This window comes from Podarcis tiliguerta, assembly GCF_965153285.1.
Source record: "Podarcis tiliguerta genome assembly, chromosome: 4".
NCBI lineage: Eukaryota > Metazoa > Chordata > Lepidosauria > Squamata > Lacertidae > Podarcis > Podarcis tiliguerta.
In genome coordinates this window covers 12,940,599-12,966,545 of record NC_139537.1, presented here as the reverse complement: position 1 = coordinate 12,966,545, position 25,947 = coordinate 12,940,599, and the positions used below count along the sequence as shown (strand labels likewise).

Sequence of the window (25,947 nt, the reverse complement as noted above, 5' to 3'; positions counted from 1 at the left end):
AAATATAAAAAAGGCAATCAAACGCGTTATTTTCCAGATTGTGTGGAGTGCTGGAAGAGGGTTAAGTGAAGCAGAGACTAGTAATGGCCCCTTTAGGGTGGTAGGGGAAAGATGTAAAATCTCATCTAAGTTAAGGAAATGAGCCCAACTTGAAAGATCTGCACTGATTACCTAGCTAGCCCAATTGAATAACTCAGGTTTGCTGAGGTCTACAATAGACTATGGTCTGTAGTCACATCTCATGTCCTCTGTCTTGTTATTAACTCTAAAAGCAGCACAAGCCTGTTGTGGGAGGATGCTCTGGTTCTGATTTGAGCTCTATCTCTTGGGGAGGGTGTATTTAACCTTTCCCTCCCATTCCATCACCCCAATCTTTCTCACCCATATCCCCAATGTTTCTGTCAGCCCTGCGCCGATAAGAATGCAAGCACAATATAAGCCAGAGAAACCAATATGATATCTATTCCCTATTTTAAAGGTTCCAGTCCTCTTGTTGGGGCCAGACTAGCAGCAGGCCATGGGGTGAGATCTGATGGTTGTGGAGTGGGGCCACAGCTGATCCTGATTTCAAATCCTCCTGTAACCCTCAAGACTGCTTTATTTGCAGGTGTTTGGCCAACGCTTTCCAGGATGCAGATGTCTCATGTTTGCGGACCTGTGAACTGCTACTTAACAATGCTTTTTACGATGTGCTGCTCACAGTTGGTAGCCCATCCCTTTTGCATGCCAATTTTATTTTTAATCATCCTTTCCCGCTTGGTATGCGGGAACATTTTTGTGATGATCAACACGTTGTACTGCTTTTGTATGTCCCTCTCCCGACGTGCCTTCCCCACCCTTTCCAACTGCGGTTTTCGTTTGTTTGTTCAATAGGCTCACCACTCCTTCTAAGAGACTGATTCTAATGAGGAGCGGTTCTTGTAAATCACATAGAAGGAAAGTAAAAAAGGTCCGTCCCCCCCCATTCAGTCCCGTTGTTGTCAACATACCCAGCCTTTGGTGTATCTTCATCGTAAAATATTCCTGTTTCTCCAACCCGTCGTCTTCTTTCGCAGAGGTCACTTAAATTAGCAGACTTCACTCCCCTTCTTCACTTGAAATATGTGCATTTGCTTCTTTTGTAATTAATTATTCCAAATTGCTGCAACTAGTGTGCGATCAGAGACAGCGTCCAGGAGAGCCGAGGTCCACATGGGGGCATTCTGCCTAGGGCCCTCACCCCCTTCTTTCGAATTAGGGGGTGATTTATGGGCACAGCAGGCAAGGGCAGTGTTCCCCATTTCCTTGGGGCAACAAGGGAGGCTGCCTACTCCCATAACAGCCTCTTAATTACCCCATGTGAGTTGGAGAGATGGTATTGTCGGCCATCTTCCAATGCGCCCCCTAGTGGGTTGAACTGACCCAAGCAGGATGGTTAAGGTCTGTGTGGAGATAAACTTTAACCAAAAGTATGCTTTATGAAGATCGAGAAGCAATAAGAGCTTTTGGGAATGGCGCAGCAATTAATTCGGAGTCGCCATCTTGCCAAAGGATTTATAGCCGGCAGAAAGAAAGGACTTGTTTTCAGACTGCATTCCTAGTGAATCTCCTCAGAGGTTTTGAGAAAGGAGGCAGATTGGTGAAGATTAATGACACTAAGACTGTTTTGATGTATGGAAGTGATGTTATATGGAAAACGTCTGGATATGGCTACTGGATATAAAAAAAATAATATCCACGCAGGATTACAAACTGTTCTAACAGCTTGCAGAGATTATCAGAGGTCACAAAGAGAAAGGAAAAATATATGAAAATAACAACAAGAGATGTGGAAAAACAGTAAGAAAGGACTGGATAGTACTGTGAACATCATAAGATTAAATTTGTGGACATTAAAACAGCAGTAAGAAGCAAGAAGTTGATTGGATCCCCTTCGAAACTTGAAATATGGGTACCCCCAACAAAAAAATTAAAATTCGGCTGTGTAATTTGGAATTTATGTAATTTGGTTTGATTTGATGTGATTGGTCGGTTAATAAAAAATTATTCTTTTTTTAAAAAAAGAGACTGGGTGTGGGTGTGGGTGGGTGTTGTTTTGTACCAGAGCTTCTTTTCTTTAGGCCAATTTACGGAGCACAAGAATCAAATAACTGTAGGGTTGGAAAGGGACCATGAGGGTCATCTAGTCCAACCCCCTGCAATACAGGAGTCTTTTGCCCAGTGTGGGATTCAAACCCACAACCCTGAGATGAGGAATCTCATGCTCTTCCAACTGAGCTATCCCTGAGCAGTGGCCCAGAAAAGGGCATTCTCTGTGGTGGCCTCTATGTTGTGAAACTCCCTCGCCACAGAGAAATAGTATTCAGAGACGTACAGCCTCTGATCCTGGAGACGGTATATAACCATTTTTTGTATCTCCTTTTATAGCAGTCTAAGGTGGCAGCTACCATCATATCTTGTGCTAGCAAATTGCACAGTTTAACTGTTTACTGCATGAAACGGTCCTTATTTGGGCCACCACGATTCAAATCCACCGGTTTGTCAACAAAGTCAATTAAATAATGCAGAGTACAGAGGGGAAAGTCCTGATAACACTGGGAAGAATTCATTGTTGCGATCAGCACCAGCATTTCGGCTTTTTACATAGAACCACCTCTCCTCTCTTCCCCACTCATGCTGTGTATTTAGAGGTTTCTCCTGAACCCCCCCCCCTCCAGCCAGTCTAGAGGAAGCAATGGGGGGGGGATAAAAAGGGGCAAAAGCCCCATTGTGCTAGTGGATATCCTTGTGCAGGTTTCCACTGGCAGAGCTACTTATTTGAATCCGGTGCACTTTGCAGAGCAAACTGAATAAAAAAACCATGCCTAATTTGAGGAAAAAGGAGCAAAGAGTTATTGTCTTTTGCATGGGTCCGGCCTTTTACATAGGAGGGGGACAGCCAACCAAACATACAGAGGAAAACTCCCTCAGAACTGCATAGCCAGTCAGAGCACGAATTACCTCAGTAAAGTTAAACCACCCTGGTTTAACTGACTTAACTGATAACAGAGATAACCCTTAACTCAGAAACCGAATGATCCTTGCCGTTCCGGGTTCTATATCTGCAAATATCCAGGATTTTTCCAGAACAGAGTTACCTTTCAGCCCTTAATATTTTGTATGCTGTAGGAGAAGATGCCATTAGCTGCTTTCTGCTCTCTCCCTCTCTTTTTTTCCCTTTCCTTCAAGCCTCCTTTATCAAACAGAAGTCTCGGTTTACGGAATGAATCAAGCAGCGGGGTCCTTAGCGAATGGCCTGCTTTGGAGTGTGGCCATTTTGTGGTCCAAGTGAACACAAAAGGGTTCACCGCTCCCATGTGTGATTAAGATCAGGCTTTGGTACCATATGTTCCGCCTATGTGCAGAGGCCTGGTTAAACGGAGAGAAAAGCCGGTTGTCGTTTCCGAGGCGCCAAATGAACAACGTCCTTTAATTTATGTCCGAGACGCAGGCAAAAGGCCTATAGAAAGGTCATTATCCCTCCATTTCTTTGGTGGCTTAACTGGAAACGAAGAGCCTTGAGGAGGAAGAAGAAAGGAAGTCCTCAATAAGGACGTCACTGAAAGAATCGCATTGTATATTTAAAAAAAGGGAATTGTTTCCCGCAACTAACTTTTCATGTAATTTGGCAGGCATCGGGAGAAACACAGAAGGATCTCTCTTTGTCGCTGAGACCGACCTGGAATACATTTGCCTGTTCTCTTTAAACAGGCAGGAGGACACTGGGCCTTTTGTCAGCCTTCGAGAAAGCCAAAAGTGAAGATTTGGGGCAGGTTGAGGGAGGAGGCACAATAATCAGTGGATGCCCCCATCTCTAAGGAGATGTTTTCACATGGGCTGAGGAAAGCCGCCCTGTAGTCTTGTTACTTAAGCCTCGGAAATATAAAGCTCACTAGCTGAGGCGATTTGAGATAGCTCAACTCATAAGAAAAGGCCTGCTGGATCAGGCCAAAGGCCCAACGCAGATGGTTTTTAAAGTGGAATAAACAAATTAACTGAGGTTATACAATCCAAATCTTTATTACAGTCATAGACCAGCAGTCATAGACCCCTCTGTGGAGGTTATCAGAGACTGACTTTGAGCGAACAGAGATGGCTTTAAGGGGGGAAGTGGTCCAGATACCCTTTCATGAACATATGGGAAAATAATAGAATCATAGAATCATAGAATTGGAAGAGACCACAAGGACCATTGAGTCCAACCCCCTGCCTAGCAGGAAACACCATCAGAGCACTCCTGACATATGGTTGTCAAGCCTCTGCTTAAAGACCTCCAAAGAAGGAGACTCCACCACACTCCTTGGCAGCAAATTCCACTGTCGAACAGCTCTTACTGCCAGGAAGTTCTTCCTAATGTTTAGGTGGAATCTTCTTTCTTGTAGTTTGGATCCGCTTCTCTGGAGCAGCAGAAAACAACCTTTCTCCCTCCTCTATGTGACATCCTTTTATATATTTGAAAATGGCTATCATATCACCCCTTAACCTCCTCTTCTCCAGGCTAAACATGCCCAGCTCCCTTAGCCGTTCTTCATAAGGCATCGTTTCCAGGCCTTTGACCATTTTGGTTGCCCTCCTCTGGACACGTTCCAGTTTGTCAGTGTCCTTCTTGAACTGTGGTGCCCAGAACTGGACACAGTACTCCAGGTGAGGTCTGACCAGAGCAGAATACAGTGGCACTATTACTTCCCTTGATCTAGATGCTATACTCCTATTGATGCAGCCCAGAATTGCATTGTGGGATGCCACAATGTCCAAACATCTCATCAGGCACAGAAGGGCAATTGAAGGCATAACGAAGAAAGACACCTTCCAACAAACGTATAAAGACAGCTTCCAACTTTCTCTTGGTCTGTCAGACTAAGAGAAGAAGACAACAGCGACTTTGAAAAAGAATGGGAACCATTTATATTATACTTGCAGAAGCAAAGAAAGTTGATAGACTTGATGGCAGGATTTAAATAAGCATTCACACTATTAGTATTAGAAAATGTTTAGAAGCTAGAGAAATATTATGGTGTATTTACTTTTATTTTTATGTTTGGTGTTAAGTTTGATGTTATGTTGTTAATAACTTTTTCTGTTAGGAGGTAGCAAAGTGGTTGAAAAGAGAAACAAACCAGAAGCGGAAGTTGGGGGAAGCCCTGGAGGGGAGGGAGGGAGGAATAGTAACTGTTAAGACTTTGAGATGTATGTAATGAATGAAAAAGAAAAATGAGTAAAAAAATTTTTTAAAAAAAGATACCTTCCAACTTTAACTATGTGAATGAACAAAATCAAGACCAATATACAACAATTGCCCAATATTTGCAGCGGGGAGGTTATGTTAGGTAATATGGTTGAACACTGAACATATGTCTAGAGTCAATGGATAGAACAAACACCATTAGATGTACTGCTCGTTAAGTGTTTAATGGTTCTTATATTTGTATTTGTTCAAAAACCAATAAAAACCCGTTTCGAAAGGAAAGGTTATCGGCAGCTACTAGTCTACTTCCAACACGCCTTGAATTAGCCCCACAGAGCATCCGCATTGCTCTATTCTCCATGAGTTCATCCAAGCCCCTCCCTAAAGCCAATTTGGCTGTGTGCTGTGTAAAGCAGTGCCCCCTTCTCCTGTCCCAAACCCTCCAAAATTCAGCTTTGTTGACGGGCCCTGGGTTCTAGTCTTTGAGAAGGGCCGTAACTCAGTGGTTAGAGCATCCGTTTTGCATTCAGGAGGTGTGAGGTTCAATCCCTGACATCCCTAAAACCCTGGAGAGCAGCTGCCAGTCAGTGTAAACAGTACTGAAGTAGATGGGCCAGTGGGCCTGGCTTGGTAGAAAACTGCTTCTTTTATTATGCGAGAGGAAGATAAATGTCTCTCTATCTTCTTTTGTGGCTTCTGACATCAACCAGAGTGAATAGCTAATCAGGAACCATGTGGTTGATTTTTAATAGGTTTGGGACCATTTCCCCTCCTTCCTTCACACGGTTGGCATCACCCATAGTTGGTTGTGGCCCAATATCTGGACTCTTGCCGAGTTATCTGTTTGGAGCGCAAGGTCAAAAGGGAGCAAAGTTCACCTCTCAGGCTTGGCTCCGTTCCTCTTCTGACGCACAGAACACTTCGTGTCGGCATTTGCGGAATTTAAAAAGCTTCGTCAGGAAATCGCCACAGGAAAACCCACTCCTTTTGGCCACCTTGCCATTTATGATATTTCCCTTTGGCATCGGCAGTCGTCCTGGCTCCGGGGCCTCAGATTCATAGATCGTAGACGTTAACAGGATTTGCCTGTTGGGAATGAAGCAATCTCCAGCCAAGGAATCTCAAACAGCAGGGCCAGGAAATATTCTGCTTGAGGTGCGAGGGCTTTTGGTTGCTGAGTGGTTAGCACAGGAACACGCAAAGCTGCCTCCAACCAAGTCAGACCATCAGCTCATCAAGTTAAATAGCTTGGATATGATACGATAATCTTTATTGTCATTGTCCCATACAGAACAACGAAATTGAAAAAATCTGATCATCAAGTTCAATACCTTGGATATGATACGATACGATAATCTTTATTGTCATTGTCCCATACAGAACAACGAAATCTACATCAAACATTCAAAAACCAACAAGCCTGCTATCCCAACCCTAAAAACTCTGATACCCCATAATTAAGTACAATATGCTCCCACAGAGACTACTTTACACTGCGTTTAAAACCAAAATCACATTTGGATAAAAACTGTTTCTCAGGCGGCTAGTCCTAGTCTTTATAACCCTGTACCTTCTTCCAGAGGGATGTGGATGGTGCTGTGGGTTAAACCACAGAGACTAGGGCTTTCCGATCAGAAGGTTGGCAGTTCGAATCCCAGCAACGGGGTGAGCTCCCGTTGCTCGGTCCCTGCTCCTGCCAACCTAGCAGTTCGAAACCACGTCAAAGTGCAAGTAGATAAATAGGTACTGCTCCGGCGGGAAGGTAAGCGGTGTTTCCGTGCGCTGCTCTGGTTCGCCAGAAGCGGCTTAGTTATGCTGGCCACATGACTCGGAAGCTGTACGCCGGCTCCCTCGGCCAATAAAGCGAGATGAGTGCCGCAACTCCAGAGTCAGTCACGACTGGACCTAATGGTCAGGGGTCCTTTACCTTTACTCTATTTTACTGGAAACATTTAGGGGACTAGCCCAGTCCCCAGTCCACATGCCATTGCTCTCTGCACTTGTGATTCCCAGCATAGGAGTCGTATGGCCTCCAACAGTGGAGGAAGCATATGGCACTAGCTCCCATTGGCCTCTCAAGGTTTTTCTTTTTGGCTAAATGCCCGAGGTATGTGATGCCTTCATGCTGCTTGTCAACCCAAATCTAGCAGTGGCTGGGCCACTTGTGGCATGTGAACTGCCACAGCTCTGCTGGCAGGTGCTGGGAGCTGCGTGGAATCTGCCTCCAGTTAGAAAGTAAGGCACTGAGATCCCCATAGGAACATAGGAATCTGCCCTATACAAAGTTGGAACATTGGTCAGCCTTGTTGGCTATTTTGCAGATTAGTTGCACTGCCGAAGGCATGCTGGGGAGACCACACATTTCAAGAAACACAAAAGTAACTTTGGCTAGGTTTTAATAACAGAAACAAAAACTCCTTTTACACTAAATTACAATATATCAATAAGCATGACCCATCCACCAGGGTACTAAGAGAGCTACATGCTGCTCTTTATATACCATACCCAACAGATTACCGTATTGTTTGCTCTATAAGACTTACTTTTTCCCTCCTAAAAAGTAAGGGGAAATGTGTGTGCATCTTATGGAGCGAATGCAGGCTGCACAGCTATCCCAGAAGCCAGAACAGTAAGAGGGATTGCTGCTTTCACTGCGCAGCGATCCCTCTTGCTGTTCTGGCTTCTGAGATTCAGATTTTTTTTCCTTCTTGTTTTCCTCCTCCAAAAACTAGGAGCATCTTGTGGTCTGGTGCGTCTTATAGAGTGAAAAATATGGGTGCATCTTGTGGCTGCATCTTGCGTCTTACAGAGCAAAAACTACGGTAATTACCACATCTTAACAGCACCTGCTATACTGCTTCACAGCTGTAAAACTAGGTCACGTTATTTGCTCTGGCCTTTAAAGAAATACACATCTTGTGGAACAATAATGAACCTTCAAATTTAAAGAGACCATTCAACACGCCTATCTCAATATTGTCTGCACTGGCTGGCAGCAGCTCACCAGAGTTTAAAATAAGGGGTTCTTCAGGGAAGACACACAGGTTCTGAGGGTTTTTTTTTAAAAAAAAAAAAACTGTTGCAAATCGTCTGCAATGGTTGCCATGGAACATAAATCAAAGCCAATGCTTGGAATAAAAATATTTTTCTCGGGTTCAGCCTGATAGGTTACCATGTGCTGTTCAAGACACTTGAATTGTTTGTTGTTATGTGGAAGCCATGAGTCACGCCACCTCCTGGAAACCTTTTCAAATGGGTCCTTTAAAAAAAAAATGTATGTTTCATTTCTCAATATTCCAATGCAATAACTTAAATGAAAACAATATTATTTTTGGCACGCCCATCCCGATCTGTTTAGTCATCTCTGTAGCACGTGCTGGCTTAGAGGAAGGTTGTGTGCAGCTGAATCTGCCAGCAAAGCACTCTTCCATCCTGTGGTTTCTAGCAACTGGTATTCAGAAGCATTTCTGCCTTTGACAGTGGAGGCAAAGCACAGCCATCATGGCTAGTAGCAATTGATTGCCTTCTCCTTCCTTGGGACTATGTCCGGGTCCCATGTCCTCCACTCCTTTGCTGGCTATGCTTTCTACCATCATGGAGTGTTTTTGCCTAGCCAAAATGTTCCCTTGAACTCTGATAAGGCCTCGTGCTTAAGGGGAAAACCAGGACGCTATTTTTCCAAGACTCCCCATCTTCCCGCTTTTTCTCACGAGGGCATGGCGGCCATTTTGGGTGTTGTGATCTCACACGATGTGGTGCTGCAATTCCCTCCCCCAAAAACAGCGGGAGTTTTGGGTATGGTGCCCCAAAATGCATGTTTTGGAATGCTACGTGAGATTGCAGCCTCGAAAAAGCACTTTTGGAGTGGGGGCTGGGAATCATGGCACGAAATTGTGCAAGATCACAACGCCCAAAATGGCGGCCGTGCTCTCATGGAATAAACAGAGAATGGCTCTCTCTAATGTACATAAAGGCATCTTGGACATAGCTGTCCACTTTTCCCTTTTCTTGTGAGGAATCCTATTTGGAACAAGGGAATTTCCCTTCAAAAAAGGGAAACGTTGACAGCTATGATCTTGGATGAGGCAGAGGCCTTTGGGACCTCTCTCTGCTCCAGCACCGGGATGCATGCCTGAGGGAGTTACTGGCCATTTTTGTTCTCGGGATTCCCTTCCAGCTGGCTGAAATTCCTCTCGGCCCTGAAAGAAAAAATGCCCCTAAAGAGGCTTCTGTGGTTTATCACCGAGGCTTCTGGCCTAACCCGCCTCTTCAGCCCTGTGAGGATTATTTGGCCTGGGAAGCTGGACTCTCCCTGGCCAAGGTGTCAGAGAAGGGGGTGATGTCATGGTTGAGGGGTGTCCAACCCTCAAGTGTTTTGAGCAAGAAGAATCCTATCCTTTCCCTGAGCCTGAAGAAGCTCTCTTTCTCTCTGTGTTATAATAATATTAGCAGGTCCAGTGCTTTTTTTTTCTGGGGGTACGCAGGGGTTCGCATACCCCTAAACATTTTGTGAATCTAAGTTTGGCCTCACTGAGGGGCAGTATTTCAATACGAGTAGGAAAATGAGAGTACCCCTAAACATTTTTTAAAAGAAATAAAGCATTGAGCAGGTCAAAGATGTTAAGCCACTGCAGAGCTGATTGACAACCTGATTTATACTGCCACTACTAGCCTTTATTGGCATAAGTTAAAACAGCAAAATCATACAAAGTCATCCAAATACATTGATAATCCATACAATATATAAAAGACAAAATAGCCACCATTGAATAAATCAGGCAACTTTAGATTTAGCTTTAAAGATCTCGGCTAGGCACCCCGAAACAATCTTGGTAGTTTCAGGAGTATCATCCCTCAGCAAATCTTGGATTACAGACTCTTTGTAAATTGATATTTTGAGGTGTAAGGGAGTCACTAGGAGATCTCTGTGATGGGTGGAGACAATCCAAAATTATGTGATGCATTGTATTTCGGGTTTTCTTATTACAGGAACAGAAAATCTGTTCTGGAAGGGGATTTGTTGAAACCTTCCAAATGATACAGATGAGGGGAATGCATTTAGATAAGCTATCATAAAAGCTCTGTGATGGAGTATCTAAATTATAAAAGTAATTAGGCATTACTCCATGGCGGGGCTGCAATCCTAAGTAAGCAGATGAACATAGAAAAGTCTGGTAGTTTTTGGATTTCATGACCTAGCAGCCTCTGTGTGATTCATCAAATAGAAGAAGGGAATCTGTTGCAATCCCTGTATGCCTGAGTTTGAGGGTAATATCAGAAAACCATGTAGAATTATGTGTATCTCTACAACCTGATTTATAACCCTAGCATGCTGTGATAACAAATCTATTGCATAGCACTCAGAAGCATAGCAAGCCCTATTGAGTTGTTATGATTAATTCCTCTTGTTTCTTACGAAACACTGGATTTGTAGCAGATGTTAGTTCTTCTCAAAAGCAGACCTATTGAATGGCAGCCTGCTAAGTTTTTTACTTAGAGAAGACATGTAAAAACTGAGCTTTTATTTATTAGCCACATGAAGCAAAATCCTTAAAAAAACTGGGCCCACCCCTGGCTGGTCCTCAGCCAGTGAGATTCATGGCTGAACAGGGATATGAACCGTTTTGAAGCCTGTGAGCACTTCCAGGGTGATGTTGGTTTTGGGTAAGATTTAATAATAGGACATACGGGCAAATTCAGATTAGAATAATAGAATTCTAGAGTTGGAAGGTACCACAACTCTCATGTGGTCCAACCTGTGTAATGCAGGAGGAATCTTTTGCCCAGCGTGGGGCTTGAACCCTCGACCCTGAGATTAAGAGGCTCATTCTCTACCAACTGAGCTATCCCCGGTCAATTGCACAACCATTGATGATTGGGTGCTCATTTGCAACAAATCTCCTTTCCCTAAAAGTCGGACTTTCTGCTGTAAGGAAAGTAATGGGGAAATGCATTAGAAAGTGTGGGGTGGGGCATTGCATTGGAAACAAAGCAGAATGGGCACTCGTTCAGTAGCCAATGGTGGAATCTAGACACATATAAAAACCGCTTTGAAAATGCTTTTTTAAAAGTGTTTTTAAAAAATACATTGAATTTTCCATAAGGCTCAACATTGCCATCGAGTTTCTCATTGTATCTTGCACTTAAAATAATTTATTTTCAGCCGTATAGCTGAGTCCAATGTCCTCTGATCTCCCTGCAGACAAAGCAGAGTGAACGTTCAATAAAAAGGTTACTTGGAAGCACCCTGTGTCAAGAGTGAAGAAGCTGTGATCATCCCTCAGGTGTTGTTGCACTTCAACTCCCATCATCCCCCAGCCATCGTGGCCAGTGGTCAGGGATGATGGGAGTTGTAGTCCAGAGTTGCTCCATCCCTGACATAGAAATCTAATAATACTTCCTTTCTGTTAAGAGAGCCTCTCCATTCCAGAACTGCTTCAACACATCCTCTTTTCCTTCCTAGGGAATGGCCTTTACCCTCGAAGAGAGACTTCAGCTGGGAATCCACGGCCTGCTCCCTCCTTGCTTCCTGAGCCAAGACGTTCAAGTACTCCGCGTCCTCAAAAGCTACGAGACCAAATCCAGCGATCTAGACAAGTAAGCAAGATGTGAGGCGAGAGCGCTAGGCAAGGGGCTGTGGCCGGATCTAAATGTTAGGAAGGATGCAAGTAAGATAAGGTTGCTCACCCCGAAGAACTCTGTGGCTGGCAGAGAAACCTGCAATATGATAGCATGCCTTACAGGTCACCATTAAAAACAGTTTAAAAGAAATTGCAAATGCAAACAGAGTGGGTTCAAACATATATATCTCAGGGAACAAATATATCTCAAAGATCAGGATGAAAGGGTGTGTCTTCCGCATACTATGAAAGTTGTGGAATGAAGGTCCCAGGTGCACCTCTTTGAGGAGAGAGTTCCCCAACTTAGGGGCTACCACAGAGAAGGCCCTCTCGTAGGCCAACGCTACCCCAGGCTTCTAAGGGTGTTGGAACTGCCAAGAGGATCTCCTCTGCTGATCGCAACACCCAAAAGGAAGGAGGTGGTCTCTGGGGAAGGAGGTGGTCTGACGGATATTTGGGGCCGGTGTGATTTAGAGCTTTATACACTCGCGTATTGCGGAGGAAGTAGAGTAGGAAAGGGTAGTTGCTTTCAATACAGCCAGTGTTTCTGCTTCCAGCCTGAAATGAAATGGGGACCACCCCCCTACCATATCCTTATTATTGCTTGTGGAGTTGCCATCGCTCTTTCCCTCTTTCAATTCACCTTGATCTCACATGGCCTCATGCATGATGCTCTTGCAATCCCTTCTCCAACACCAATAGCTCTGTATTCCTCACCACGCAATAAAACTGGCAGGTAGCCTTTCTCTGGTTGGAGGATGGAGGGATGTTCACTCCACCCACCCACCCCCAACGCACCAAGGGAGCTGGGCATGTTTAGCCTGGAAGAGAGGAGGTTAAGGGGTGATATGATAGCCATGTTCAAATATATAAAAGGATGTCACATAGAGGAGGGAGAAAGGTTGTTTTCTGCTGCTCCAGAGAAGCGGACACGGAGCAATGGATCCAAACTACAAGAAAGACGATTCCACCTAAACATTAGGAAGAACTTCCTGACAGTAAGAGCTGTTTGACAGTGGAATTTGCTGCCAAGGAGTTGTGGTGGAGTCTCCTTCTTTGGAGGTCTTTAAGCAGAGGCTTGACAACCATATGTCAGGAGTGCTCTGATGGTGTTTCCTGCTTGGCAGGGGGTTGGACTCGATGGCCCTTGTGGTCTCTTCCAACTCTATGATTCTATAAGTTAATAATAAATAAACAAAATTGCACAGAAGCTACGGCTTATCTTGCTTTGTGTAATTTATCCTACCATCTTTACATTTCTTTTTTGTGTGTGTATTTTTATTAAAGAGTTTCTTGATTTACAGAAGTATGTGTAATGTCTCTCTCTTGTATTTTTCCCATGTAACATTTTTACAAATCAGTTTCATTTGTTGAGACATTAGGAAGAAAAGGGGGAGAGGGGTGGAGGGGGGAAGAGGGGTGGGGTCGGGTGGCGATGTTTCTATTTTGCTTAATGTATGTAGGGTTTGGTGTCAGCGTTGCTTGTGCAACCTCTCTGCTGTTCACTTGTATTCCTTTGGTGGTGAGAGAGGTTGGGGTTGGCCTAGGGTGTGGTTATTCATTTGTGATTGGCTGTGGCGATCTTTGTTTTCATGTGTGAGTGGGGTGGGTGGGTGTTTTGGATCAGGTTAGCCATATTGATTTGTATGCTGTTGGTGGATTATTGTCATTGTCTTGTTGGGCTGTGTATGTGATAAAGGGGAGCCATACCGGGGTAAAGGCATCTTCTTCTGTTTGTCCCCGTGCCAGTTTCAGTTTATTGGTTAATTTTTCTGGTAAGACTGTTTCCCATACTATTTGGTACCACTGGTCCATGCTTACTCCTGACAGGTCTCTCCAGTGTCTGGTTATGGTGTTTCTGGCTGCTGAAAGTAGGTGGGTTATGAGTTCTTTGTGGTGTAAATGGGCATTGCGGTCTTGGAAGATGTTTAGTAGGGCCAATTCTGGGGTGATTTCTAATACTTGCTTAGTTATTTTACATATTTCTCGTATGCCATCTTTACATCTCTCTGTAATTTGCTTTGGTTTTCTGCGGACTGGGGAGGGGCAAGGAGCTCTGCCTGCTTGGAATCTTAGGCTGTAGTCCTGTGCTCACTTACCTGGGAGTAAGGCTCTCTTAGCCCTACCTGGGGGTATCAGAGATTGAACATGGAACCTCTTGCCTAATAGCAGCTATAAGAAGCATGGGTTGAGTTTTTCCCCCCAAATCTGGCAGAGAACTGGCTCCGTTGCTTCTGCTTAGTATTGACAATGCTTCTCTTTTCCTTATGCTTTTCTTCCACCTCTTCCCCCCTCCCGCTGCCCCCTGCCAGGTATATCATCCTTATGACGCTCCAAGACCGAAATGAGAAGCTGTTTTACCGGGTCCTCACGTCGGACATAGAAAGATTCATGCCTATAGTATACACTCCCACCGTCGGCTTGGCCTGTCAGCAGTATGGGCTGGCTTTCAGAAGGCCTCGGTGAGTAGACCGGACTATTTTTATCTCTCTTACCCCATCGTTGTGCCATCCCACCCCCCCATCCCATGCTTAATTGAAAACGAATGTTCCTTTTGTCATTGGTACGCCTCTTAATGTGGGTGGCCCTCAAGAAAAAAATGAAACACCCTTCGCGATTCTTGATCAAATGATGCAGCTATCAAAAACAGTTTGCATGTGTTTGCTTAATGACATGCTGGGGAGAATTCCTTCAAAACAAGAGCCGTTTTGTTCAAGAACAGGACAGTGCAATCTAGCTAAATTTAACTGCAAAAACATTCTCACTTCAGCCCTCCTCCGTCAGTTCCATAACCTTTAAGATTCTTGTTGTCTTGCTGTTCAACCCTTGGGGTAAACAGCGTTTGCTGTGTGGTTTGTCATGAGGGCTGGTTCAGCAGATGCCTTTTTGCTGTGTCAGGAGCCAGAAATCTCTACGCACGTGAACCGTGCCTGCAGACCATGGGCAGGGGACTTGCCGGCACCTGGGTGGCAAACTTAGCAAGAGTCAGGGCGGAGCAAGGCAAAGGTGGCCTAGACTGGCAGGTTTAGGACAGCCAAAGAGCCCTTAACGAAAGCTGTCAATCAGCCTGCCAGCAGCTTCTTCCTGCTTCCTTTTATAAGGAAAGGTCAAGTAGGGTCAGGGGAGCGAACTTTTCAATGCACAAGGTCACTGCATTCTGTGGGAGGATTTACCCTCCAGCTCCCTAAAATATCAGAAGCCCCTTCCATTGCAGCGGGGCCTTCACTGTGGCTGCCCCTGCTCTGTGGATCAGTGTCCCGGTTGAGACAGGACAGTACTATCAGATTCCAGTTGCTGGGAATCACAGCTAGGAAGAGCACTGTTGCACTCAGATTCAGCTTGCAAGCTTTCCAGGAGTGGCGTCTGGTTGGCCGCTGGGAGAACAAAGTGCTGGACGAGATGGGCATCTCTCCATTGGCAGAGCATGAAACCCTTAATCTCAGAGTTCTGAGTCCAAGCCCCACTTGGGCAATAGACTAGGGGGTTGGACTAGATGCCACAGCACTCTGCCCACTTCTTCAGTATTCAGAAGCATAACACTTCCAGAACTGGAGACTGACCATAATGGCTAGTTCCTGAAGAATCATCTCTGCTGGTTCTAATGCTTTTGTTGTTTTTGTCTTCCTGCTGTTGGCTTTAACCCTTGTTTTTATTGGATGGTGTCTCTATTGCTTTATGGTTGGTTTATGGGATTTACATTGCTAATGTAAGCAGCCTTAGACAATTAATAGGAAAAACATGGAATGAATATATTCAATATAACAATGGATACACCCTCTTGGCTTGCTTTATGGAGATTATCAGCCATTCTGTTAGAGACCTGCCAATTTTATTCTTAGTACAGCTCTTAGTAGAACACTAAGTGTATGATTAATAATACAGAATAATTGTGCCTGTTGTGCAGAATGCAGAAGTATAACCAGCTGTTTTTTCAACTTTCCAATGTCGTATATCAGGTAACCAGTTCTCCCCTGGATTCCATTAGCAAAGGCCAGTTTACAAATCTGAATCAAATTACATCTGGCTGTGTCCATTTCAGGCTTTCTTCCCATGGCCAGCCTTTCCAAACCTTGTGCCCTCCAGATGTTTTGGACTACAACTCCCATCAGGCCAGCTGGGGCTGATGGGAACTGTAGTGGAAAAAAATCTGGATGGGACAAGGCTTGGGGAGGCTGTCATTATATTCCCAGTTTGCTCTGTCAATAGATTACGAGCCGTTTTGTAATCTCAGAAGTAGGAGTGTCGGAGAATTCAAAGAAATGAGCAGAAATTGCCGGTGTTCGCCTATTTTGTCCCATCACTGGTGGAGGAAGAGGAGTGCGGGGGGAGGGCAGTGACCCCGGCAGCGCAATCCCGGTGGGGGGCCATTGCGGCTGCCCCCCACCTGAGCGCCAGACCCCCGGGATGCGCGCCAGCCCTGCCCCCACCTGCTCTCCACCCCCCAGTGGCGGAGCTCTGCCCCTGTGTCCCATACCCAGAACAGAAGTCAATCCAGTGAATACAGTTGACATTTACTGTTGTTGCTTTCAGTACACAAATGTAACTCTGGCTTTTGCTATTTCGTTGAATACGTCCTCGCTTCTCAGGTGTGAGCCAGCAATAAATCACACTGAGTAAGTGAAGTTTATTAGAAGAAACAAAGTCTGCTCAGGAGTGCCAGGCCTAATGAGCACACCAACTCTTCTTAGAGAGGCAGTGTGGTGTAGTGGTTAAGAGCGGTAGACTCGTAATCTGGTGAACCGGGTTCGCTTCCCCGCTCCTCCACATGCAGCTGCTGGGTGACCTTGGGCCAGTCACACTTCTCTGAAGTCTCTCAGCCCCACTCACCTCACAGAGTGTTTGTTGTGGGGGAGGAAGGGAAAGGAGAATGTTAACCGCTTTCAGACTCCTTCGGGAAGTGATAAAGTGGGATATCAAATCCAAACTCCTCTTCTCTTCTTAGTAGGTCTTGTCCCTGTGAGGCAGTTGTGGAGACTGAAGGTCCCCACCTCCCCACAGCTGCCTGTCTCCTTCTCTCCACGGTCCTTCCTAAGCAATCTGAGACTTGCGCCTGTGTGTGTCTCTGCTCTTCCCTCTTCATGCCTCTTCTGGTTCTGGGAGACCAGGGGGGAAGGGAAGCTCGTTGCAGCAGGAGGAGGAGACATATGTGACACTGCATCAGCCTGACTCATCTCTGCCTCCTGTCCTCCCTCATCCCTCTCCACTGCTTCAGCTTCTGCCTCTGATTCTGGACTTATCTCTGTCACAGACTCTCCCTTCTCACTAAGCCCTGTTATCTCTTCAGCTTCTGACTCCTCCTCTTCCCAGTCTCCTCCCTCTGACCACTCATCATTGTCCCACCTCCGCTTCCCGGGCTCTGAGCCTTCTTCCTTTGGATGTTCTTCCCTGGATGTTGGCCATGGTGGGTGGAGTCCCACAAGGTCTGGAGGCACAGGTTCTCCTCACCTGCTACTAGCTCCTCAAAGTGCAGTTGTTTTCCTAATTCACAAAGAAGGCAAGACTTCCTCTGCAAAAGTTCCTCTGCCAATAATTCCAGCTCTTTTGGAAGCTGCCTTCCCAAGACATCTTTTTCCAATTATCTGTTTCTCGACCCCCTAGAAACTTCCTCTTTTATCACGATTAAAAGGGGTGGTTTTCACTTGAGAAATAATGCTCTTCTTGTTTATGTTAAGCATTTTTCTTCCTTCCTTAGAAAAGCTCTTCTCCAGTCAGATTTGGCCGGCTGAGGATATAATGCTGGCTCTCTGATCACTGCAGTTCGCAAAATCGGAACGGGTTAGGAGAAACCACACAAAAATCAGAACCGATTAGTTTCAGACAGAAGCCTCTCCCAGCTCTGCCACTCTGTCATCTGACAGATGCCTGGGACTGAACCAGGGACGTTCTGTGTCTTTCCCCCCAGTTCTGCAAAGCCTGAAGGGATAGCGGCACCGATCCACTCCAGTTTGAATTGAGGCAGAGGAAAAGAGTTTGTTAACCAACCCCATTCTCCATGGTAATGGGCTGTAGCTCAGTGACACAGCAGCTGCTTTCGCATGCAGATAGTCCCGAGGGAACATTGTAGAACAACAAATATAGAGCATGATATGTGGACAGTCCAATATAAATCCATTTCTAGCGCACTGTTACTGTGTCAAAGACATGTTGCAGAATACAGCGGTACCTCGGGTTAAGAACCTAATTCGTTCTGGAGGTCCGTTCTTTACCTGAAACTGTTCTTAACCTGAGGTACCACTTTAGCTAATGGGGCCTCCCGCTGCCGCCACATCCTGTTCTCATCCTGAAGCAAAGTTCTTAACCGGAGATATTATTTCTGGATTGGCAGAGTTTGTAACCTGAAGCGTCTGTAACCTAAGGTACCACTGTACACACACACACACACACACACACACACACACACACAAAACCCTGTCTGTACTACTCCCAGCCTGCCATATAATCTGATTTTGAAAGATCCATGAAGCAGGGAGGGAACTCATGAATTCCCTATCTCCTCCTGATCATAGTCTCCTAACTATGATCAGGCAACTTAGATCTGTGCTGGACCTTTACAGAGACAGCATTGTTTATATACTGGAAACACTTAACTAGTTATCCCAATGCATTCATTAAGCTGATTTCAAGAACAGACAGAGAGCACAATGCTACGACTAGCAATTTTCTTCATTGGCAATAAAATCTGGATTGAAAGATCATCTTTTCCCCCCTCTCTTTTTTTACTGCTATGAGAAGAGGGTTGTTGCAACAGGAGGGAGCCATTCCTGAGATATGTGGGTTTCATGTTTATGGAAAAGGGAGCCAAAATTCCTTTCCCCACTTCTTTAGTTTCCTTTCATAAAAAAGGCTTCCTTTCTTCAGATACATCTGCTTTCTGTACGCTTCCAGCCACTGAAGCAGTTATTTCTCTCAAGAAGCTAAGTGATTTCTGCCAAAGACTACACCCCATATGACCCATCACCTCTAGCCAGCTTGCAAAAAAACTTTTGTCTTCATTGGCTGCATTCGCATGGCACAATAAATCTGGTTTTCTTGCTTATCGCGGTTTCTGATGCACGCTCCCCAATCGCTTCTGCTTTGCTCCTACACAGTGTGAAGAAAAGAAATAAGCCAGGAAGCCACAATTAAAGCCTGTTGTCGTTGTTTAGTCGTTAAGTCATGTCCGACTCTTCATGACCCCATGGACCAGAGCACGCCAGGCCCTCCTGTCTTCCACTGCCTCCCACAGTTTGGTCAAACTCATGCTGGTAGCTTCAAGAACACTATCCAACTATCTTGTCCTCTGTTGTCCCCTTCTCCTTGTGCCCTCCATCTTTCCCAACATCAGGGTCTTTTCCAGGGAGTCTTCTCTTCTCATGAGGTGGCCAAAGTATTAGAGCCTCAGCTTCAGGATCTGTCCTTCCAGTGAGCACTCAGGGCTGATTTCCTTCAGAATTTATAGGTTTGATCTTCTTGCAGTCCATGGGACTCTCAAGAGTCTTCTCTAGCACCATAATTCAAAAGCATCAATTCTTCGGCGATCGGCCTTCTTTATGGTCCAGCTCTCACTTCCATACATCACTACTGGGAAAACCATAGCTTTAACTATATGGACCTTGAGATCCTCGTGGTTTAAGGGTGTGTGTTTTTGCAGTGGATTCATAAAGATGCCTTGGAAAGGGCACCTTTTGGCTCTCATTCGAAGGTCTGGCTTAAAACATGCAGCTTAAGATGGATACTCAGCAAAGGAAGGTGGCTTATTATCTTCTGCTTTGTGCTTGCAAATTATTTCAAGACAAATCCATCTTGACTCTCTTGTCTAGTTCCCCATTCTCCTCTTCTTCCTCCACTTCACATTAAGAGTACTTGCAGGAGGAAAGAAATTATTGGCTATTTGGGTTTTTTAAAGAACAGAAAACAAAACCCTGTAACAATTAGCCAAGCCTTTGCATGTACATGCGAGAGCCAACCCATAAAAAGCGGCAATTAGTCACTGCCGTTACTTCAACCCCTCGGATGGTTAATTATGATCTGTGCTTGGAGAAATGAAGTGCAGGCTCAGGCAGAGCCCTCTGTCATTACTGGCCCTTTGTCAGGAGGAGTGCTTGTTAGCTTAAGCCTTCCCCCAAAGAGCTAAACAATTACAAATGTTTGGTTTTCAAATTTCAGGGCCTAATGCACTTGCCTTGGCGATCTCAGAAAGAATATCTGCAAACATAGCGAATGATGGGAGTGGCTCCTTGGAAAGGCCCTCTGGAGACCCATGCTTCATTGCATACATTTTTGGGGAGTTTTCATTACTGGAAACAAAACCATGAATCCCTTATCCAAGGTTGTTGTTTTTTTAATGTATTGCTGAGGGGATGCATCATTAAATCGTGCATTGCGTTACACAGAGCAGGCAGGAATTTGCAGATTTTATGAAAACAAGGGAAGCAGGAGTGAAGAATGGCTATATATATATATATATATATATATATATATGCTCAGAGGTATAGAATTATACACACACACACACACACACACACACACACACACATATATATATCACGAAATGCCAGAGCCAGCAAAACTCTTCTAGGAGTTAGAGCCAAACAAGGTAAGATGTTAATTGCATGAATACATTTAAAGTGCGTTGTCGTTGTTGTTTTTTAAAAAACCAAACCAAAACAAGCAGCTGAAGCAGGAAGAACCTGAGCAGTAGTGGAACCATTGGGTGTGAGAAGTGAGAGAGAGTTTAGCTCAGGAGTAGGCAAATAAGGCCCGGGGGCCGGATCCGGCCCCATCGCCTTCTCAATCCGGCCCACAGACCGTCCGGGAATCAGCGTGTTTTTACATGAGTAGAATGTGTCCTTTTATTTAAAATGCATCTCTGGGTTATTTGTGGGGCCTGCCTGGTGTTTTTACACGAGTAGAATGTGTGCTTTTATTTAAAATGCATTTCTGGGTTATTTGTGGGGCATAGGAATTCGTTCATTCCCCCCCCCCCAAAAAAAAATATAGTCCGGCCCACCATATGGTCTGAGGGACAGTGGACTGGCCCACGGCTGAAAAAGGTTGCTGACCCCTGATTTAGCTCTTCCTCCATCCCTCCTGTGGCCTCTGCATTGCCTCCCCACCCCCACCCCCAAAAAGAAATCTGCTATTTGCTGTATTGGTAGGGCAACCTTCATTGGCACCAGTGGAGACTTCCATATTGATGCAAATATCAGCTGGGGGGGGGGGAGACTGGGATTCCCCACTCCTGATTCAACAATTGCATGAAAGATGCAATTGTTTTTGTTTCCTGTTTTTGCACAGCAATGTATCCTTTCTTCCCCCTAAACAGCACTGCAACTTCTGAGCGTCGCAACTTTTCTTAGACTGTGATTGCTCTGTTCTTTTTTCCTCTCCTCCAGGGGGCTGTTCATTACCATTCACGATAAAGGACATATTGCAACGATGCTGGACTCATGGCCTGAAGAAAACATAAAGGTAATGGAATATGTTCCCACATGTGGGCTTCCCAAACCAAGACGCATGTCTTCCCGTCTGTGTTCCCATGGGAGTCACGTGATCCACTCGAGATCACAAAGCCCCAGAGATGTGCTTTTTTCAGGGCGAGATCTGGACGCTATGAGATGACAGCGACCCAAATGGCCGCACCCCAAAAGTGTGCGTTTTGGAGTGCTGCATGAGATCATGGTCCCCCCCAAAAAACACTTTTCTCCAGGCAAGATCTCAGCAACCAAAATGGCTCCCAAGCTCACATGATAAAAAAAAAACAGGATGTCCCTGTTTTTTTGAGACAGTTGTGGGGTATGTAATGGGTATCTTGACTCATTTTTAGCTGAATAGAAACTAAAGGGGTTACAAAAATCTTAAGCTTCTAGAGGAGATTTCATGTTTGTGTGTGATGTAGTCCAGCTGCAAAAAGCTTCAGGAATTCGGGGTTGGGCCTATGAGGGCTTTGTCCCAGAAATTAGCTTTAGTGTCAAGGCTCAGCCATTACATATCTAAAAGCCAGATCCTGGGTTCTGTCTCTTTGTCACGCAGAAGTGTGACCAAGAATGGAAATCCAGAGTGGGCATAGGCAGATAGGCTGAGTTCTGTCAAGTATTCCAGATGGCCCTGGATGTTCTGAGATGCTACACTCCCATCTTGCAATATTCAGAGACTACACCGGGCAAACAGATTGACTCTTCAAGTAGGTACAATGGTGCTTTCTGCTCCTCCCACCTATTGCAGGAATGAACGTGAACTGATAATGAAGTGGCTGCTTCTGAGCATGCGTCGTTCCTTTATCACTGAATAATTGCAACTCGCTTGCATCTATGATTATGGGAGTGTGCCTTGAAGACAAAATTGCTCCCAGGCCCTTTCCCCCACTAAAAACAAAGCCTTTTTTTGCAAATGCTACCTGTCGATAGCTTTCTAGGGAAGCCTGGCCAAGTCACCAGCAATATATCCAGGACCACTTGTGAGGCTGCTTTGCAAGAAACGACCCCATTTAACATTTACAAGTTACAAGTTTGCACAGCTGAATGGTAACTTTCAGGAGTGTAAGCAAATCAAGCTCGGAGCAGTCATGTGGCTAATTTGTGGTTTGGTATTCTTAAAACACTGAGTCTCATGGGTGGTAGAGTTGCGCATGCCCAATTGCATTTGCTCTGGTTTCGTCAAAATTTGCTATCAAAGTGCGAAGTCCTTTGTTTCCTGCAGTCCCACGCTTGCTAAATTCCCACGTCATTTACGGTTACCGTCTGGCATGGGATTGTTGTCAGGGACTAAAGCCTGGTTCAAAAGTGCACAGAGGCAAACCGGGTTAGAAAGCAGGAAACCAGAGCCACGTCAGACGAATATATCCAGGATTCAAGAAACGGCATTTCCCCAAGTCAGACCATTGAGTCCATGAAGCTTCAGTATTGTCTGCATTGACTGACAGCAGCTCCTCAACATTTCAAGCAGGGGATATTCCCAGTCTTACCTGGAGAGCTCTGAGGTTCCGTTCTGTATAGAAAGCAACTTGTGTTAGATGCACTATGCGCCTGAGTGCTGGGAATCAAAAGCGGAGAGAGTGTTGTTGTGCTCGGGGGGTTGTGGGTTTCTCACAAGCATCTGATTGGCCACTGTGGGTTTCCATTGGATTTCTCCAACATCCCTCCAAGAAAAAAAACAAGAGCCCTGCTGCAGGGCAACCAAGATGATCTGGGAACCAAGCCTTAGGAGGAACGCTTGAGGGAGTTGGGTATGTTTAGCTTGGAAAAGAGGAGACTAAGAGTAGATATGATGTAAAGATAAAGGGACCCCTGACCGTCAGGTCCAGTCGTGGCCGACTCTGGGGTTGCGGTGCTCATCTCGCTTTATTGGCTGAGGGAGCCGGCGTACAGCTTCCGGGTCATGTGGCCAGCATGACTAAGCCGCTTCTGGCGAACCAGAGCAGCGCACGGAAACACCGTTTACCTTCCCGCCGGAGCGGTACCTATGGGAAGCCCGCAAGCAGCAGCTGAGCGCAACAGCGCTTTCCTCCCTTGCAATTTCCACTTGAGATATTCATAGAATCATAGAATTGGAAGGGACATCAAGGGTCATCCAGTCCAACCCCCTGCAATGCAGGAATATTTTCAAGGCCATACTGCCTGAGACAATGCAGGTGTGGTACATGACGAGTAGCCGATAATGTCCACGGGTTTCTCTAAACCACATTTATTTATTTAGAGCATTTGTACCCAGTTCTTCAGCCAACAAGACTCCCAAAAAGGCTTACAGGCAATCAGAGCAAGACAGGCCCTCCCCACAGACTTACAATCTTAAAAGAAACACAGCACGCGAAGGGAAAGGGACAGGAAGAGAAGAGGAAAATCAGGCTCCAGTTTCTGAACAGTTCTTCCTATAATGACCAGTTGGCACAATTCAGGAGCTCCTAATGGATCTGGGCCACAGCCAAGCCAGAGGCTTTTAAAACCATCCAGGTTTGAGCAATGCTTTGAAACTTTGGTTTTAGTGCCAGAATGGTGTTAGGAGCCTTCCACAAACCATCGCATTCCCACATCCCAGCAGTGGATAAATGCTAAAAGCAAGATGGGGTGAGATGGAAAGCAACAACTCCCTAAATTAGGATTTCAAGTTTTAAACCGTGGATTACTCAGTCAAAGCTGTGAGTTCACGAGCTGCCAGGGCTCAGCTTCAATTGGGGGTGATGCGAGTCGAGTTACTTTTAGAGCTTTATCCTGTCCTGATTCTTTTGTGTTGCTGTAATAGTGTAAAAGTAAGTGGATTTCCCAACCAGCTCATTTGGTATATTAAATTATAAGTCATCTCTGCACTACGTCAAAAAGGCACCTGCGTTTATGTTTTGGGTTATATGCACATTTACTTAATTTGATAGCGGTTTGAATTTCTTTAATCTAATCTGCACACTTAATTATGTTCAGTTCTTGAGTTGGCTAAGCAGCAGATGGTTAATCAGCTCAAATGCCTTTAATCAGCAGATAGCCACACCGACCTTACTTTTCTCAAAGTAATATTCGTTTCAAGTTTACAGTGACAATGGGGCTGAGAGACCCCGAGCCAATTGAATGCATGCATCTATTACAGAGCCAATGTATATCATTCCCTTTTAATCAGGGTTTCGCTGTTACAAAGGACTTGGAGAATGTGGGGCCTGCTGTCTGCTTAACCTCATTCTGTGTCTGGCTTTCAGGCTTTGAATTGGTTTCTGCACAGAGAATGTCCCCTGACCTAACTCCTGATTAGGTGCAACGAGGAAACTTCCGATGAGCGAGGGTTGGTTCTGTTTATAACGAGTCCAATGGGACACAGATGCGCAGCAAAGTTCAGCCAGCAAATCTAACCCACAAATATACACACACATGCTTTTATTTTCCGTGTGTGTACGAAAGACAATAGCTTTCCTCCACCCACGCCCATGTCAGAAGCGATTACCCGTGTAGATAACTTTCCGCATAACTTTTGCAACCGAAAGCGACTGGCAGACCTGGAAAAGAAGGAAGCCGTCGGTCCCCTTGGGTGATGCTCGTTGCTTTAGACTGGATAGCAACGCCTATTTATCTTCTGACCGCGGCAGCAACAAAAAAAAAAATCCCTCCAGCCATATGGCAGAAGTTTTTTAATCCCCCAGTGAATTCTCCCTTTAATCATCTGAAATATGTTAAGAATATTTTACAGCGAATTCCTTCTGAACTAGGAAAAAATTCCTCGTGAGGTCTGTTGTTCTGTTCCTAAGTAAACACAGCTTTTCTCATTCCTCTTCCACCCACTCCCTAAAGCAGGTAAATCTGATGAAATATCCAAGGAGTCTCTTAGTCTTGCATTCGCTGCCCTCTCGCCCTGATATGCCCAGTGGCGTAGCGTGGGGGCGCAGGGGGGGCCGGCCGCACCGGGCGCAACATCGGGGGGGGGAGCGCTCGCACTCACAGCTCTCTGCCCCTACCTGGTTAGGGGGCGCAAATTACTTGCCTTTCCCTGGGTGCTGACAACCCACGCTACGCCACTGGATATGCCTATGTGCACGATCCCTGTTAGAATCATAGAATTGTACAGATGGAAGGGACTCCGAGCATCATCTAGTCCAGGCATAGGCAAAGTCGGCTCTCCAGGTGCTTTGGGACTACAACTCCCTTCATCCCTGACCACTGGTCCTGTTAGCTAGGGATGGTGGGAGTTGTAGTCCCAAAACATCTGGAGGGTCGAGTTTGCCTATGCCTGATCTAGTCCAACCCCTTGCAATGCAAGAGTATGTAGCTGTCCTGTATGGGGATCAAACCTGTGGCCTTAATAACACTATTCTGTAGCCTACTGAGCTCAGAAGGACTCCACTGCTGTGTTTGGGTGCAGTGCTAAGCCACAAGCCAGGGTTGAGCAAGTTGGGCTGGACTCCTAACTCCTGCATTCTTCCAGGCATTTTAACCTGTGCATTTTTAAATTTTGAAGGGTCTTCTTCTTTCGTTGCATTTTTGTTGTGGTGCACATGGCGGTACCCAGCCCTGAAATTCTAAGCAGAGTGAAGAGCAGTATAGAAGATGCTTTAAGTTAAATGTTCTCAGATAGCTTTTGCGGCTTACCCAAGGAGCATGATCCACAGATCCAGCCCCAAACTAGACCCAGCTATCGGGGGGGGGGGTTAATACTGGGAAATCGCTCTAGGTT

The 25,947-nt window shown here is 45.4% G+C and overlaps 1 protein-coding gene and 1 long non-coding RNA gene across 2 annotated transcripts in view; both read left to right on the top strand.

Annotated features, from left to right (window-relative positions):
• Nucleotides 1-25,947, top strand: part of LOC310675891 — a 96,105-nt gene that overhangs the window by 37,015 nt on the left and 33,143 nt on the right. The window lies entirely within an intron of this gene.
• The window catches only part of ME3 (malic enzyme 3), an 86,317-nt gene that overhangs the window by 29,117 nt on the left and 31,253 nt on the right, over nucleotides 1-25,947 (top strand). The window contains exons 3-5 of the mRNA XM_083436522.1: nucleotides 11,667-11,800; nucleotides 14,136-14,285; nucleotides 21,198-21,273. Of these exons, the coding sequence (XP_083292648.1) occupies nucleotides 11,667-11,800; nucleotides 14,136-14,285; nucleotides 21,198-21,273 (360 nt within the window). The remainder of the gene's footprint in view (nucleotides 1-11,666; nucleotides 11,801-14,135; nucleotides 14,286-21,197; nucleotides 21,274-25,947) is intronic.